This window comes from Sus scrofa, chromosome 13, assembly GCF_054392235.1.
Source record: "Sus scrofa isolate SSC_HxYL_T2T_F1_AM1 chromosome 13, Sscrofa_HxYL_maternal_Yorkshire_Landrace_v2.0, whole genome shotgun sequence".
Lineage (NCBI taxonomy): Eukaryota > Metazoa > Chordata > Mammalia > Artiodactyla > Suidae > Sus > Sus scrofa.
This window is the reverse complement of record NC_139395.1, coordinates 60,949,787-60,962,737: the sequence shown is the minus strand read 5'-3', so window position 1 is coordinate 60,962,737 and position 12,951 is coordinate 60,949,787. Positions and strand designations below refer to the sequence as shown.

At 40.1% G+C, this 12,951-nt stretch overlaps 1 protein-coding gene across 28 annotated transcripts in view; it reads left to right on the top strand.

Moving 5' to 3' along the window:
- The window catches only part of ADAMTS9 (ADAM metallopeptidase with thrombospondin type 1 motif 9), a 173,429-nt gene that overhangs the window by 67,641 nt on the left and 92,837 nt on the right, over positions 1–12,951 (top strand). For all 28 annotated transcript variants that reach the window (XM_084988871.1, XM_084988867.1, XM_084988868.1 and 25 more), the window contains 5 exons: positions 5,169–5,335; positions 5,427–5,556; positions 6,161–6,287; positions 11,485–11,695; positions 12,183–12,347. In XM_084988871.1, coding sequence (XP_084844997.1) covers positions 5,169–5,335; positions 5,427–5,556; positions 6,161–6,287; positions 11,485–11,695; positions 12,183–12,347 — 800 coding nt within the window. The remainder of the gene's footprint in view (positions 1–5,168; positions 5,336–5,426; positions 5,557–6,160; positions 6,288–11,484; positions 11,696–12,182; positions 12,348–12,951) is intronic.

Here is a 12,951-nt window from a genome sequence, read left to right as displayed (position 1 = left end):
TGTCTTTCTGGAAGCAAATGCAAATTTCAAGCAAAGATGATGAGTCACAGTTGACTGAGTATGAAGGTCAAGCCCTCAGAGCCTTTGAACCTTACAGTAGTTTCTTTCCTTCTTCTTTTTTTTTTTTTGCCTTTTTAGGGCTGTACTCATGGCACATGGAGGTTTCCCAGGCTAGGGGCCGAATTGGAGCTACAGCTGCCAGTATACGCAACAACCACAGCAACACAAGATCCCACACCACAGCTCACGGCAAGATCATTAACCCACTGATCAAGGCCTGGAATTGAACCCGCAGGCCCATGGTCCCTAGTCGGATTCATTTCCACTGCGCCACAACGGGAACTCCCTGAACCTTACAGTGGTTTCTTAACAAGTTAGGAAGGATATGATGTCATCATCAAACCTGACGTGTGTAAACATTTACTCTTGCCTTGAAGGAAGGTGCAGCAAATGTCCTAGGAAGGTTTTAAGGTTGAGTGTTGCTCGAGTCTAGTAACAGCTGTTTGGTTGCTAAGCAATCTTCATCCTTATCCCTCATATTTTTTTCAAGGTCAGTCAAGTCATGCTCTTTTCGCATGTGTTGGTGGAGGAGCAGTTTCTAGGAGAGATGGCCTTTGTAGCAATGAAGCTGTGATGGGTGAAATGGGGGGGAAAACCAACCCAGGAAATTAGCTCCCTAATCGCATTAGTGGGAGGTTGGGCAGTAGGCTGTTGTTTTCAGGAAACTATTTGTTTCACAAGGTACTGAAGCAGAAAGTCTCTCTGTCAAAGGTCATCCTTTCAGGAGACACCCCTCCCTCCAGTTGGGTTAAAGCCAAGTTGCACCCATTGCTGCCATGTTCATATTTCTGTAGAAGAAAAAGGAGTCATTCCTGTGGTGCTTATTCATCTCCAGGACACTTAGCCCTTGATGAATGGTGGCAGCAGGAAGATAGGAACTGATGCAGTTTGAGATAAAGCGGGAACTCCAGTTCACCTGATGACTCCTATCTCATTTCCTCCCCACCATCTCCTGGGATGAGGAGCATGCAGTGAAGGGTGAAATGGCCCAAGTCAGCATAAGCCTGAGAGGAAGGCTGAGAGACATTGGAAAGGAGGCCCATCATTAACCTAGACTCGACATTGGCTTTTTGAATATGAACAGAACTGGCTTATCGCTTCATTTGTAGACCTGGCCGTGTGACATCTCATTTCCCCCCTTTCCATGAAACATCAGCTGGGTAGCTAGCATGCGACTTCACTTGAAAGCGCTGGGTGATTTTGTTGGCAGCATATCCTGCCATCGCCGTGTAAGTGACCCACATTAGGAGGCAGCCTCAGGAGGCCTGAGGGGCCACGGAAACAAGCTCGTCTGCAGCCAGTGACCCATTGAAACTCCTGCATCTTGCAGGGCTGCAGGAGCTGCAGGGGAGACAAGGTTGTCAGAGGTTTATACTGATGGGGAAGCAGTTATTTGGCTGAAAGCTCTCTGTTCTCCTTGTCAAGAATGCCAGGTTCAATCAGTCACTTGTTCTTTCAGCATCATTGGTTGAGCACCTACTATGGACTGAGAACGGTCTTGGGCTTATCAAAGTGATTTTTAAACGTTGGCTTGATTTCAATAGGCTCATGCACTCTAGCAAAACAAACAACTTAAATTTTTAAAAAAACTGCTGCAAAACATGATTTGGTTTCAGTTTGCACAGAATATAAAAAATGGCTGAATTCATTCACTCATTTAATGGACTTTTGTTGCACTTCTTAGAAAACCTTTAGTGGTTAATGGGCTTTTGGAGACAGACTTGCATGATTAGAAGTCACCTGGCCTTAGGAAGTATCGTAAGCATGTTAAGCATGCTTTTCTTATCCATAATATAAGTATCTATAAAAGTGTGATAAGGAGGAAATGCATTTGAAGGCATTCTGATCTGACAGCTAATGAATACACATGATTTTGCTTAATGTTCACAATAATCCTATAAGAAATCCGTTATACAGAGGAAGAAGTTGAGGTTTAGAGAGGTTTAATAACTTACCCAAGGTCCCACAAACAGAAAGTGGGAAAAATTAAAATCTTTACTACTGGTTTGACTTCAGACCCTTTACCCTTAACCACTTCACTTTACTGCCTCTATGTAGAAAAATATATAGCTGACTTGGGGATGAACAAGACTGGGAATTGAGGTTTATTAATGGGACTGAATGGAAAAGGTTGGAAGGATAAGTAAAGATAAAATTTGTAAAGATATAGAAAGGTTATGCTAAGGAGTCTGAACTACATTCTGTAGGTACTAGGGACAGTCAAAGGATTTTGAATCATGAAGAAGAAGCCAAGGTTTTGGGCTGCCTTTTTTAAAAGATTATCTTTTTGAAAGCTTTTTTTTTTTTTTTTTTTTTTTCAATTTCATCACTTTCTTTCAAACCATTTCAAATGAAGGCATCTTATTCTTTCTTCACAGCCAAGATGGGACTTACATGAGTAGGAATTCTAGCAGGTGAAATGCAGGTCGAGGGACCAAATTTGATGCAGTTAATTCCTGATCCTGCCAAGACTAATCCTTCCATCAGTGTAGTGTCCAACTGAGTGAACTCTGTGAGGTGCCCATGTCCAAAGAATCAAGGACCCTGCTGCTACTAAGCTCCAGAGACTATTCAGAGCTTCATCATAACCCTCATTCATCTCCACCTATGGGTACCATATCTACTTTCCCTAAATCCTCTCAACCTCTTCTACATATAAATAGCTCTGGTCTCCATGGTCAAATACCTAAGATAACTTGGCTGTTTCTCATCCCATATCCAATGCAGATGTCATTAAAATGATGCTGAGACGTGATACTGTCAGTGAATCCTGCTCTGCATGGCTTCTTGAGCAGCCAGTACTGAAAGATTGCCATTGGTGTCTGGGATGAAACCTCTTTGCCAGCCCTGACTCAAATTTCCACATTCCTTTTATTCACTTAAATACATGGCTTGTGCCTTTCAAGATTTCCCTCCCTGCTGAGATTTGCTAATTGTGCACAAGTTACAAAAGTTAAGGGGCCTCTTTCTAGTATTTTGTCCCGAGCTCAAATGTTTAATAGCTCTGCATTCTTGAGTACCTGCTACATGTCAAGCTCAATACACACCAGAATTCATTATTCAAGGAGCAATAATACTGAAAAGGGGGGGGGGGCTTAAAACCAAAATTTTATAATGAATACTAGGGGAAAAAAGATTTGATTGGGATTTTATCTGAGAAATTAATCAAAAAGTGTAAGAATAAATTTTATTTTTTCTTAGGCTTAACAAAATTATTTCTTCATGTCAGTCATGCCTAGGTTTCTAGAATAAAGGATAAAGCAGTTGATAAATATTTTTGCCTAAATTTTCCAGTCCAGTTATTTGATCGCAGAGTAGTACGTTCTTTGCTTAAAGTTTGAATTTAACAGTTCAACCTGGAAAGGAATCATTTTTTGAAAAGCTTCCTAAGCTCGTATTCACTTTCCCAATAGCCTCTCTGACACTTAGATAAATAAATTATTCCTTCTGAAGCAGCAGTCATCTCATCTTGTTTGTCCAGTTTCTTTTCTTTTCTAAAGTTTCTAACTGGCCTAACCCTGTCATGTTCTCAGTTGGCTGGTGTTTTGGCACTTGACTCAAGCAGTTCTCCAACATTACTTTTTCACTTTGGCTGATTGTTCATTGTTTGCATGATTTTCAGTAGATTCATTCATTCTCCCCACCCTGTGCCCAAAACTATTTATTGAGCATCTACCATGTATTCTTTCAGAAGCTGAGATGTAGCTGTGAATAAAATAGTCCCCAAATCCTTGCTTTCATTCCTATTTGGGGAGAGAGCGCATAAACAGAGCACTCTGCGGAAAAATTAAGGTGGAAAATAGCACAGAAAGTATGGAACCTGGGCTTCCAGTGAGAGGGACTTGCAGTTTTAAAAAGAATGATCCGGGTAGGTTTTACCATGTTACAAATTATGCCAAGGTCTAGTGGCTTAAAACAACAAGTGTATACAATATTCCAGTTTCCTTGTGGCAGGAATCTGGGAGCAGCATAGCAGGGTGTTTCTGGCTTGAGGTCTCTCCTGATATGGCTGCTAAGACCTCAGTTAGGGCTGTGATCCTCTCTGAAAGCTAGACTTGGGCTTGCAGATCCACCTACAGATGCTTCACTTAGATGCTAATGGAAGAAGGCTTCGGTTCCTCATTGCTCTTTGCAGGAGGCAAGGTGGGGCTGAAGTGGGACTGCTTGTGTATCCTCACAGAGTGGCAGCTGACTTCTTTCAAAGCCATTGATTCAAAGAAGAGCAGGGTGGAGCCATCATGCCCTTGACCTTGCCCTGGAAGTCACAGTATCCTACTGATTATACATTCAGGACTACTCAGTGTGGGAGAGGATGACACAAGGTGTGACTATCAGAAGGCAAGGATCACTGGGGCCACGTTGGAAGCCAGCTATCTCAGTGGGCCTCACTGACCAAGTATATTTGAGTGTCATATTGGCTATAGATTTTCACTTTTCAACCTCTGTCTAAACAAAGAAAACTAAGAAGATGCAGTAGGCTCAACTAACTCTGTTGTGAAGTAGAAAGGGTTATTTGTGGGGGAACCAATTTTGTAAATGTCCATTTCATTAGTCTCTATTTTTAAATCAGAACACTTTTTTCTTTTTTAAAAATGAGGTGCCATTGTTTTATAACATTATATGAGTTTCTCATATACAGCATTATATTTCTACTTCTGTATATACCATGTGATCACCACAAAAAATTTCATTTGCATCCATCACCGCCCAGTTGATCCCCCTTACCCATTTTTTTCCTCCCCCCATCCCTCTTCCTCTGGTAACCACAAGTCATTGCTTCCGTCTATAATGCTGTAATTGCGGGGGTTGTATCACAAACCTCAATGAATTATTATACTTATATTTCAGCTAGTTTTCACAGGCACCATGAAGGATAGCTGTTTTTACCTCCATTTTAGACGTTAAGAAATCAAGGCTGAGATTAAGGAAAGTGACTTCCCAAGGCCACGTAGCTGGCAAGTAGCAAAGCTCAGATTCCAGCCCATGCCTCTCTGGCTGAAGGTCTTCTTTCTTGGCATTCTGACTCTCTGCCTATCAAAGTATTATTTCATTTTGCCAACAGAAATTCCTTGGCAGCAAATCAGTGAATTCCCTTTTCTCATCTCCAGCTTTATCAAGCAGTAAAGGTGAATTCTTGCTAAATGGAGACTTTGTTGTCACAATGTCCAAAAGGGAAATCCGGATTGGGAATGCCGTAATAGAGTACAGCGGGTCCGACAATGTTGTGGAAAGAATCAACTCTACGGATCGCATTGATCAAGAACTTTTGCTTCAGGTGAGAACTTGGCCATGAGCCCATGCACCTTTTCTAATGCTTGGAGTCACCAGGACCCCCAACAGCCTCTCCATTTTGTTGTACATCCTAGGTGTTGTCAGTGGGAAAGTTATACAACCCTGACGTGCGCTATTCTTTCAATATTCCAATTGAAGACAAACCCCAGCAGTTTTATTGGAACAGTTATGGACCCTGGCAAGCATGCAGCAAACCCTGCCAAGGTATTGGCTTTTAGCTTGAGTTTTGGGGACTTGAGATGTTTTTTAATTTTTTTTTTTTTTTTTTTTGAGAAGCAGCCAAATACATACAGTCTATAAACCTTTCTATCTGCATGCATTTCCTAACCTTTCTCTGCATCTATCTGGTCACTTTGGGCTGGTAAGTTAAGCTGTTTAAGGGATACAGGCAGTGTTAGGTTTTCTCATCCTAAGCGGTTTCATGCACACGTATGAAGCTGAGCAACATCAGCTCTGCCACTTTGATTTTCCAGAGCCATAGATTTAATGGTTGTATTATATGCAGTTTATCTGGTTTCCTTTTGCCTGAATTATGAATTAGCAGATGACAGCCAGTGGGCCAAATCCAGCCCACTGCCTGCTTTTATAAATAAAGTTTTATTGAAGCACAGCTATACCAATTTCTTAATATCTTTAAGTGGCTACTTTTACCCTATAACAAGAGTTTGGTAGTTGTAACAGAGGTCATACATCCCACGAAACCAAACATATTGACTTTATAACTCTACAAAAATGCTTGCCAATTCCTGGTCTAAACAGTTTATGGAGTAGGGTCCTTTGAATAATTTTCTTTTTCCTCCTTGCTTAGGAGAGCGAAAACGAAAACCTGTTTGCACCAGGGAATCTGATCAGCTTACAGTTTCTGATCAAAGATGTGACCGGCTGCCCCAGCCAGCACCCATTACTGAACCCTGTGGCACAGACTGTGACCTAAGGTGAGGCCAGTGTTTCCTCGTGGTCTTTAGTACTGAGTTGAGAGGGTTTTGTAGGAGGTCTCTCTCTGTGAGGAGCAAGTGTGAATGTCAGTCTTTAGACTCCCGTGTGTTTCAGCGAAATAAGCTTTAGCCAATTTTCCATCCCTCTGAAACTGATTATCCAAGACATATGCCGGCAAATTTCTTATTCTTCTCCTAAGAATTACAAATAGCTAATAGAGTATGGCACTTGCCGGAAACAGTTCTCATTTGACCCTCACAACTTGCTCCATAGGTATTATTTTCATTGAGTCACATCTAATGCAAAAGTTTGGTTTGAAAGTCAGCAGAAAAGGGTAAACATCATCCATCAAAGGATCCACAGTGTTCTATGTCCATCCAGAGTGTTTATTGCCCAGTGTAAGAACTTTTACAGACATGAAAGTTGCAGTGCACTAAGGTAGAGTAATGGAAGGAATGAGAAGAAAATCTATAGACAGATGTCTAGAAATGCACACAGTTCTATGTTTAAGAAAAATAAGAACTCTGAAGGAAGACCTTGTGAGTAAGTAGAGAATTATAAAGCTTTTCCATTTTCCTGCAATTGACTTTCTCATAGTTGAGTATTCGGTAGTCTGGGGGTTGCATTATATAGTCTGCCTGTCAATTACACAAAAGTAAGATGAGTTGGTACTTTATCCTTCTTTTACAGAAGAAAAATTATCAGCACGTAGTGGTTGGTATTTGTTAAGGTCTCATCATTCATAAGCAGCAAAGTGAATATTTAAACATTTTGCAGGTTCTACATAACCATAGCAAATCCTAGTAAGTGGTAGGATTGTCAGGCCTGGGCTAGAGTAGAGAGTCTTAAGCACTCTCAAGGCTCTGAGAGAAGAGAGGAGTGCTATGATCAACTGGTAATGTCTGTCATGGGAGGAGGGGGGGTTGTGACACATGTGCCACATCTGTGCCAGTCCTGACCTGAAGCTCTGACTTCAAAGCTCAGTGTCTTTCTGCCCCACTGCACTTTCTCTCCAAAAAGTCATTACAGGGAAAAACAAAAAATGAAACAAGACAAAACAAATAAGAACAATACATTAAAAGACAGACCTTATACTAGGTAGTATTAATTCATGTTTTAAGTAATATCCATATAAACCCATAGCTTCAGCCAGTAGATTTAAATTAGTTAAAGTAGAATTAAGGTCTTTTCAAAAAAATAATTAGTTAACTAATTGCTGAACTGAATTAATCACTAAAATTTAGGGGGGAAAAACATTGAGTTATTGGGTAGACTGTTGGAGGCATAACCTTGTTAAACTGGGAAAGGTGACATTATCATATTAGCCTCATTTCAAATTATCACTGAAAATAATATAATATTAAATAATATCAATAATATTAATATAATTCTGACTGGCACTACTCTGAAAGTATTAATAAGAGTCGACCATTTACTAAGAACTATTTTTAACAATTGTATGTTATCTTGTTAATATTCTTATATTAGTAGTTCTTATCCATACTTTTATCTTATTAACATAATTAATATCCTATTAATATGTATATCCTGTGTAATTAATATTCTATTAATTCCTCAAACAACACAGTGACATAAATATTAACATTATCTCCACTTTGGAGTTCCCTCTGTTGTGCAATGGCTTAAGGATCCAGCATTGGCATAACTGTGTCATAGGTCGCAAATGTGTTTAAAAGGTATCTTCAAATCCATGAGTAGAATTCTGTAGAAGATCTCAACTGGATTTCTCTTCACTTTGTATTATTGATTTACATGAAGTTACATGATACTCAGAACTTGGTGAAGGAATAAAACAAAGGCGGTAGTGATAATAATAATACTTTTCTTGAATGTCTGCCATGGGTACTAGATGCTGCATATACCTTGCCTCATTTAATCCTCCTCATAGTGCTATGAATTGGATCCTACTTTCCCCCATTTCACAGACAGGGAAGCTGAGGCTCAGTGAGGTTCAGTGTCCTGCCTGGAGTCACTTAGCTAGTAAGTGTTAGAGCTTGTATTAGCACGCAGGTCTTTCTGGTTCTGATTTTTATTAAAGCTCATTGCACAATACCTCGGTAAAGTCAGGGCTTAAAATCTTTACATTTCCTATGGTAGGTATGTCAAAGGTGCTACTCTAAATTCCTCAATTGGAGAAAATCACCTTTTTTTATACTTAAAAAAAAAAAAAAAACCTTTAAATCTAGTGATACCAAAGCAAGACAGTAGCTCAGGGAACAGGATTGGATAAAGATAGCACCTCTGGCTAATTAAAGAAAAGAAAGTGAAGGAATTATAGCCATGTCTTTTGACAGAAGTGTCTATGGTAGAAATGACAGATCTTAGGGGCAAGAATTTAAAAATGAAAAGAAAAAAGAAGCATTCAGGATTAGTTTATACAGCTTTATAACTAGACAAGTGAATGCTCACATCTGAAATTAAGTAAAATATCATGTTTATTTGTCAGCATTCAAAGTCATATCTTACTGGCTTTAAAGAGTATTGGAAGAATAAAGTTGTTTACTGAAAAGCATATAAATGCTGAAAACAAGCCCAAAGAAGGCATTACTGTCTGTGTTCTCTGTCAACCTGATAGTCACTAATTGTGATTTATAGCAATTATTTTTATACTATTTATAGTGTAAATATTTATACTAATTATTATTGCCAGTATTTCTAGTATTGTGTGCAAAACCAGAAGACTGGAGAGAGGTTTGCTCAGAGTCTAAAATAGTTTTTCCCGAAACATTTTTATGAAACATTAGTTCTGCAAGATGATCCATGGTGAACTAGTATGTTCGAGAAGTCTTACGGTCTCTTCCACCACGTGAAGATTAGTAATTCTGATTAACATTTTGAAGGCCCTGAGAAGTTCTGCAATGTAGAAAACTGATTAAATCAGTAGTTCCTTGAATTATTCAATGCCATAATGCCAAACACACCCAAAGACATACACCATTTTCCCCCCACTCATTAACACTTTGCTTTTCTGAAATAGAGTAACAAATTACAATTGTCACATGAATGAATTCAAAACATTGAAGGTAAGAGGACTCTCCAGAAGTGAAAACACCAAGTATGTGATAGCATTTTGGGAAGAACTTTCCTAAGGCAGTGCTGTGACCTTTCCACAGACTCCTGCACTGTCTCTGCACGGATTCCGGGGATTGTATGAATATCAGGGAAACTGATACACTTTTCCAGCCCAAGCTGCTGGTGTGTTTTGTTTTTGGGTTTTTGGTTTTTTGGTTTGTTTTTTTTGGTTTTTTGTAGGGTACCTGCCTCCTCAGCCAGGATGGAAAATAACCTTTCCACAAGGAAATGATGATGAAGGCAAAGAGAAGGTGGCCAAGAATCAAAGGGCAGATGAAAGTTCCAGATGCCTCTGTTGAACTGGCCCACATTTTTTCTGGCCTCACTTCCTTAGGGAAGTGAGAGTTTGCCCAGATTAAACTTTGACAGGATGAGATAAAGCACTGTTTTACAATCCCTCATGTAACATGTTCCTGTTGGAACAAAATCCTCCAAAGACAATGTCATTCTAGGGGAAGATCTCATTAGTTCTCTTTACATGCCAAATGTAGAAATAAGTCAACTCTGACCTACTTTTGAGCATTTGTGAGAAATTCTAAGATAAGCATGTGTCCAATGCTCCTCTTTTTTTCCTGTGTATATGGGAGAATTCTTAAGGCATTGGTATTCAGCAAACCACCAGAGTTCTAAGCAAGAAAGAATTAACAATCAAGAGAAAATTCAAATTAAGATTATAAAGAAGTTATCCTTTGGGGAATTGCTAAATATGATCACCAAAACACATTTCAAGTTCATTTATTTAGCTTGTTCTATTCAGGATAAGGTTTGTTGTTGTTGTTGTGTGTTTTTTTTTTTTTTTTTTTTTTAAGTACTGGCCATGTTCCTGGGGCATTCACAGAGCCAGTTAGTTTATTAGTATGTTCTGAGCATCTACTGTGTGCCAAGAAAGTTTTACTATATGTATTAGGGATTCAAAATTGGCAAAAATTTAAAGACTCTAATTTTAAAAGTGTATAATTGTGGGGGAGGGAGGGATGAATAGTGTTTTTAGGTCCGTATGATACCAACAAGGTGGATGCATTTCACCCTTACAAATGTCTAAACCTATAGAATGTACAACATCAAGAGCGAACCCTCATGTAAACAGTGGACTTTAGGTTGGTAACGACGTAACAGTGCAGGTTCATCTGTTGTAACAACTGTAGGGCTGTGGTGGGGAATGCCCAGAATGCACATGTGTAGGAGCAAGGTGTAGCTCTGTACCTTCCTCTCAATTTTCTTGTGGACTTAAAACTGCTCGAAAAAAATTAGTCTTTTTTTTTTTTTTTGCCTTTTCTAGGGCCACTCCTGTGGCATGTGGAGGTTCCCAGGCTAGGGGTCTAATTGGAGCTGTAGTCTCCAGCCTGTGCCAGAGCCACAGCAATGCCAGATCTGAGCTGCATCTGTGACCTACACCACAGCTTATGGCAACACCGGATCCTTAACCCAGTGAGCAAGGCCAGGGATGGAACTCGCAACCTCATGGTTCCTAGTTGGATTTGTTAACCACTGAGCCACAATAGGAACTCCAAAAAATTAGTCTTTTTAACAATGGATTTATACAGACTATGATACATGTCTTCAGGGAACTTCTCGTCTTTTCACAGATAATGTATATACTGTTTAGCATACATGAAATTCATAATTATAGTCCAAATGATCCATTCCTTCATTAATTCACAGAATGTTTATTGAGCATTTTCCAGCAAAGGCACACATAAAGGAGACTTCCTAGGGAGTCTTTCCAATAGTGGTTCTCTGTTAAAGCAACCTACTTGATAAATCAAAAGCTGGGTTGCACGAACCTTTTAAATATAAAATTGCTTTTTTTGCTCTGTTGAATTCCAATGTTTTTTATTTTTGGTTGCTTGAATTCAGATTGACTGTATCAGGGAGAATCTTCACAAAGATAGATCTGACTGTCACTCTGACTTCCACGTACATCGACAGCCATAAAAAATACATGGATGTGTTGGTTTAAAATTGGATTTCAGTAACTGACTGTGGCTTTGGGTTTCATGGGATTTTAGTTAAGAAAGAAAATAGAACTCAACTCTTCCAACTGCTGAGCCTAGATAAGACATATATATTTAAGAGAAATGTTGGTTTCTTCCTTATGTGTAGGTGGCACGTGGCCAGCAGGAGTGAATGTAGTGCCCAGTGTGGCTTGGGTTACCGCACCTTAGACATCTACTGTGCCAAATACAGCAGGTTAGATGGGAAGACTGAGAAGATTGATGACAGTTTTTGCAGTGGTCACCCCAAACCAAGCAACCGGGAAAAATGTTCAGGAGAATGCAACACAGGTGGCTGGCGCTATTCTGCTTGGACTGAAGTAAGTTGCTTTTCACCCAGAGAGCCTTCTTCTTGAGCACTAAGTCTAATTAGTTGATGATCAGCCTTGCAGGGCTGCACTGAGAAACCCCATTTAGAGTAGTATGATTGATTTATAATGCCTCCCCCCCCCATTAAAACTGAAGAAAATGGTGCCATGATCCATTTGTAATGTCTAGCTTGGGCATGGCAGGTAGAAAATTGGGAGTGATGGAACAACTCAACCAGTCACTTTTTTCACACCCCACAGGCCATTTCCTGCTTTGTTTTCCTATGCCTGTTTGCTAATAAAGACTCAGTATAAACCTGGTAAATAAATTAATGATATGAACATATACACCTCAAGTAACAAGTAGAATTGACCAGGGTTTGTTGGTTGGTTATTTCTTAAGGACTGGAAGAGACAAGCTAGCCTAGCCAGTGTCTTAAGCATGCTTGATGAGAGAGTTAGCAACAGGTTTTATTTATTTATTTTTCTTTCCTTTCAGTGTTCTAAAAGCTGTGATGGTGGAACCCAGAGGAGAAGGGCTATTTGTGTCAACACCCGTAATGATGTACTGGATGACAGCAAATGCACACATCAAGAGAAAGTCACCGTTCAGAGGTGTAATGAATTCTCTTGTCCACAGTGGAAATCGGGACACTGGTCAGAGGTGAGATGGGAGGGCTCTTGTTTTCCCCGGGTCATCTGTGATACTCAGTTCTGAGCCTCCCCAGGTTAGTTCAAGGCTAAACCAGCTGTACCTTTCTTCCACCTCCCCTTGAGGAAACAACTCCAGCCTTCCACCTGCCCCATGTCTGTCGTAATGAACCTGACTGGTCCACTGGAAACCTCAGAGTCATCATGGGAGCTTCTGTTGATGACTTTTTTTTTTTTTTTTTTTTTTTTTTGGCTTTTTAGGGCCATATCTACAGCATATGGAGGTTCCTAGGCTAGGAGGCGAATCAGAGCTGTAGCTGCCAGCCTGTGCCACAGCCACAGCAATGCAGGATCTGAGCTGTGTTTGTGACCTACACCACAGCTCAGGGCAACACTGGATCCTTAACCCACTGAGCAAGGCCAGGGATGGAATCTGCATCCTCATGGATGCTAGTCAGATTCGTTGCCCGCTGAGCCACGACGGGAACACGTCTGTTGGTGATTTTTAAAGTTCTAGTTCCTCACTTACCTTCCTCTTTGATCCCTGGCAAAGTTGCTATGAAGGAAATTGGGGCCTTATTAATTATAGAGCTGCTCTGGCTCAGATCTGAAGTCAA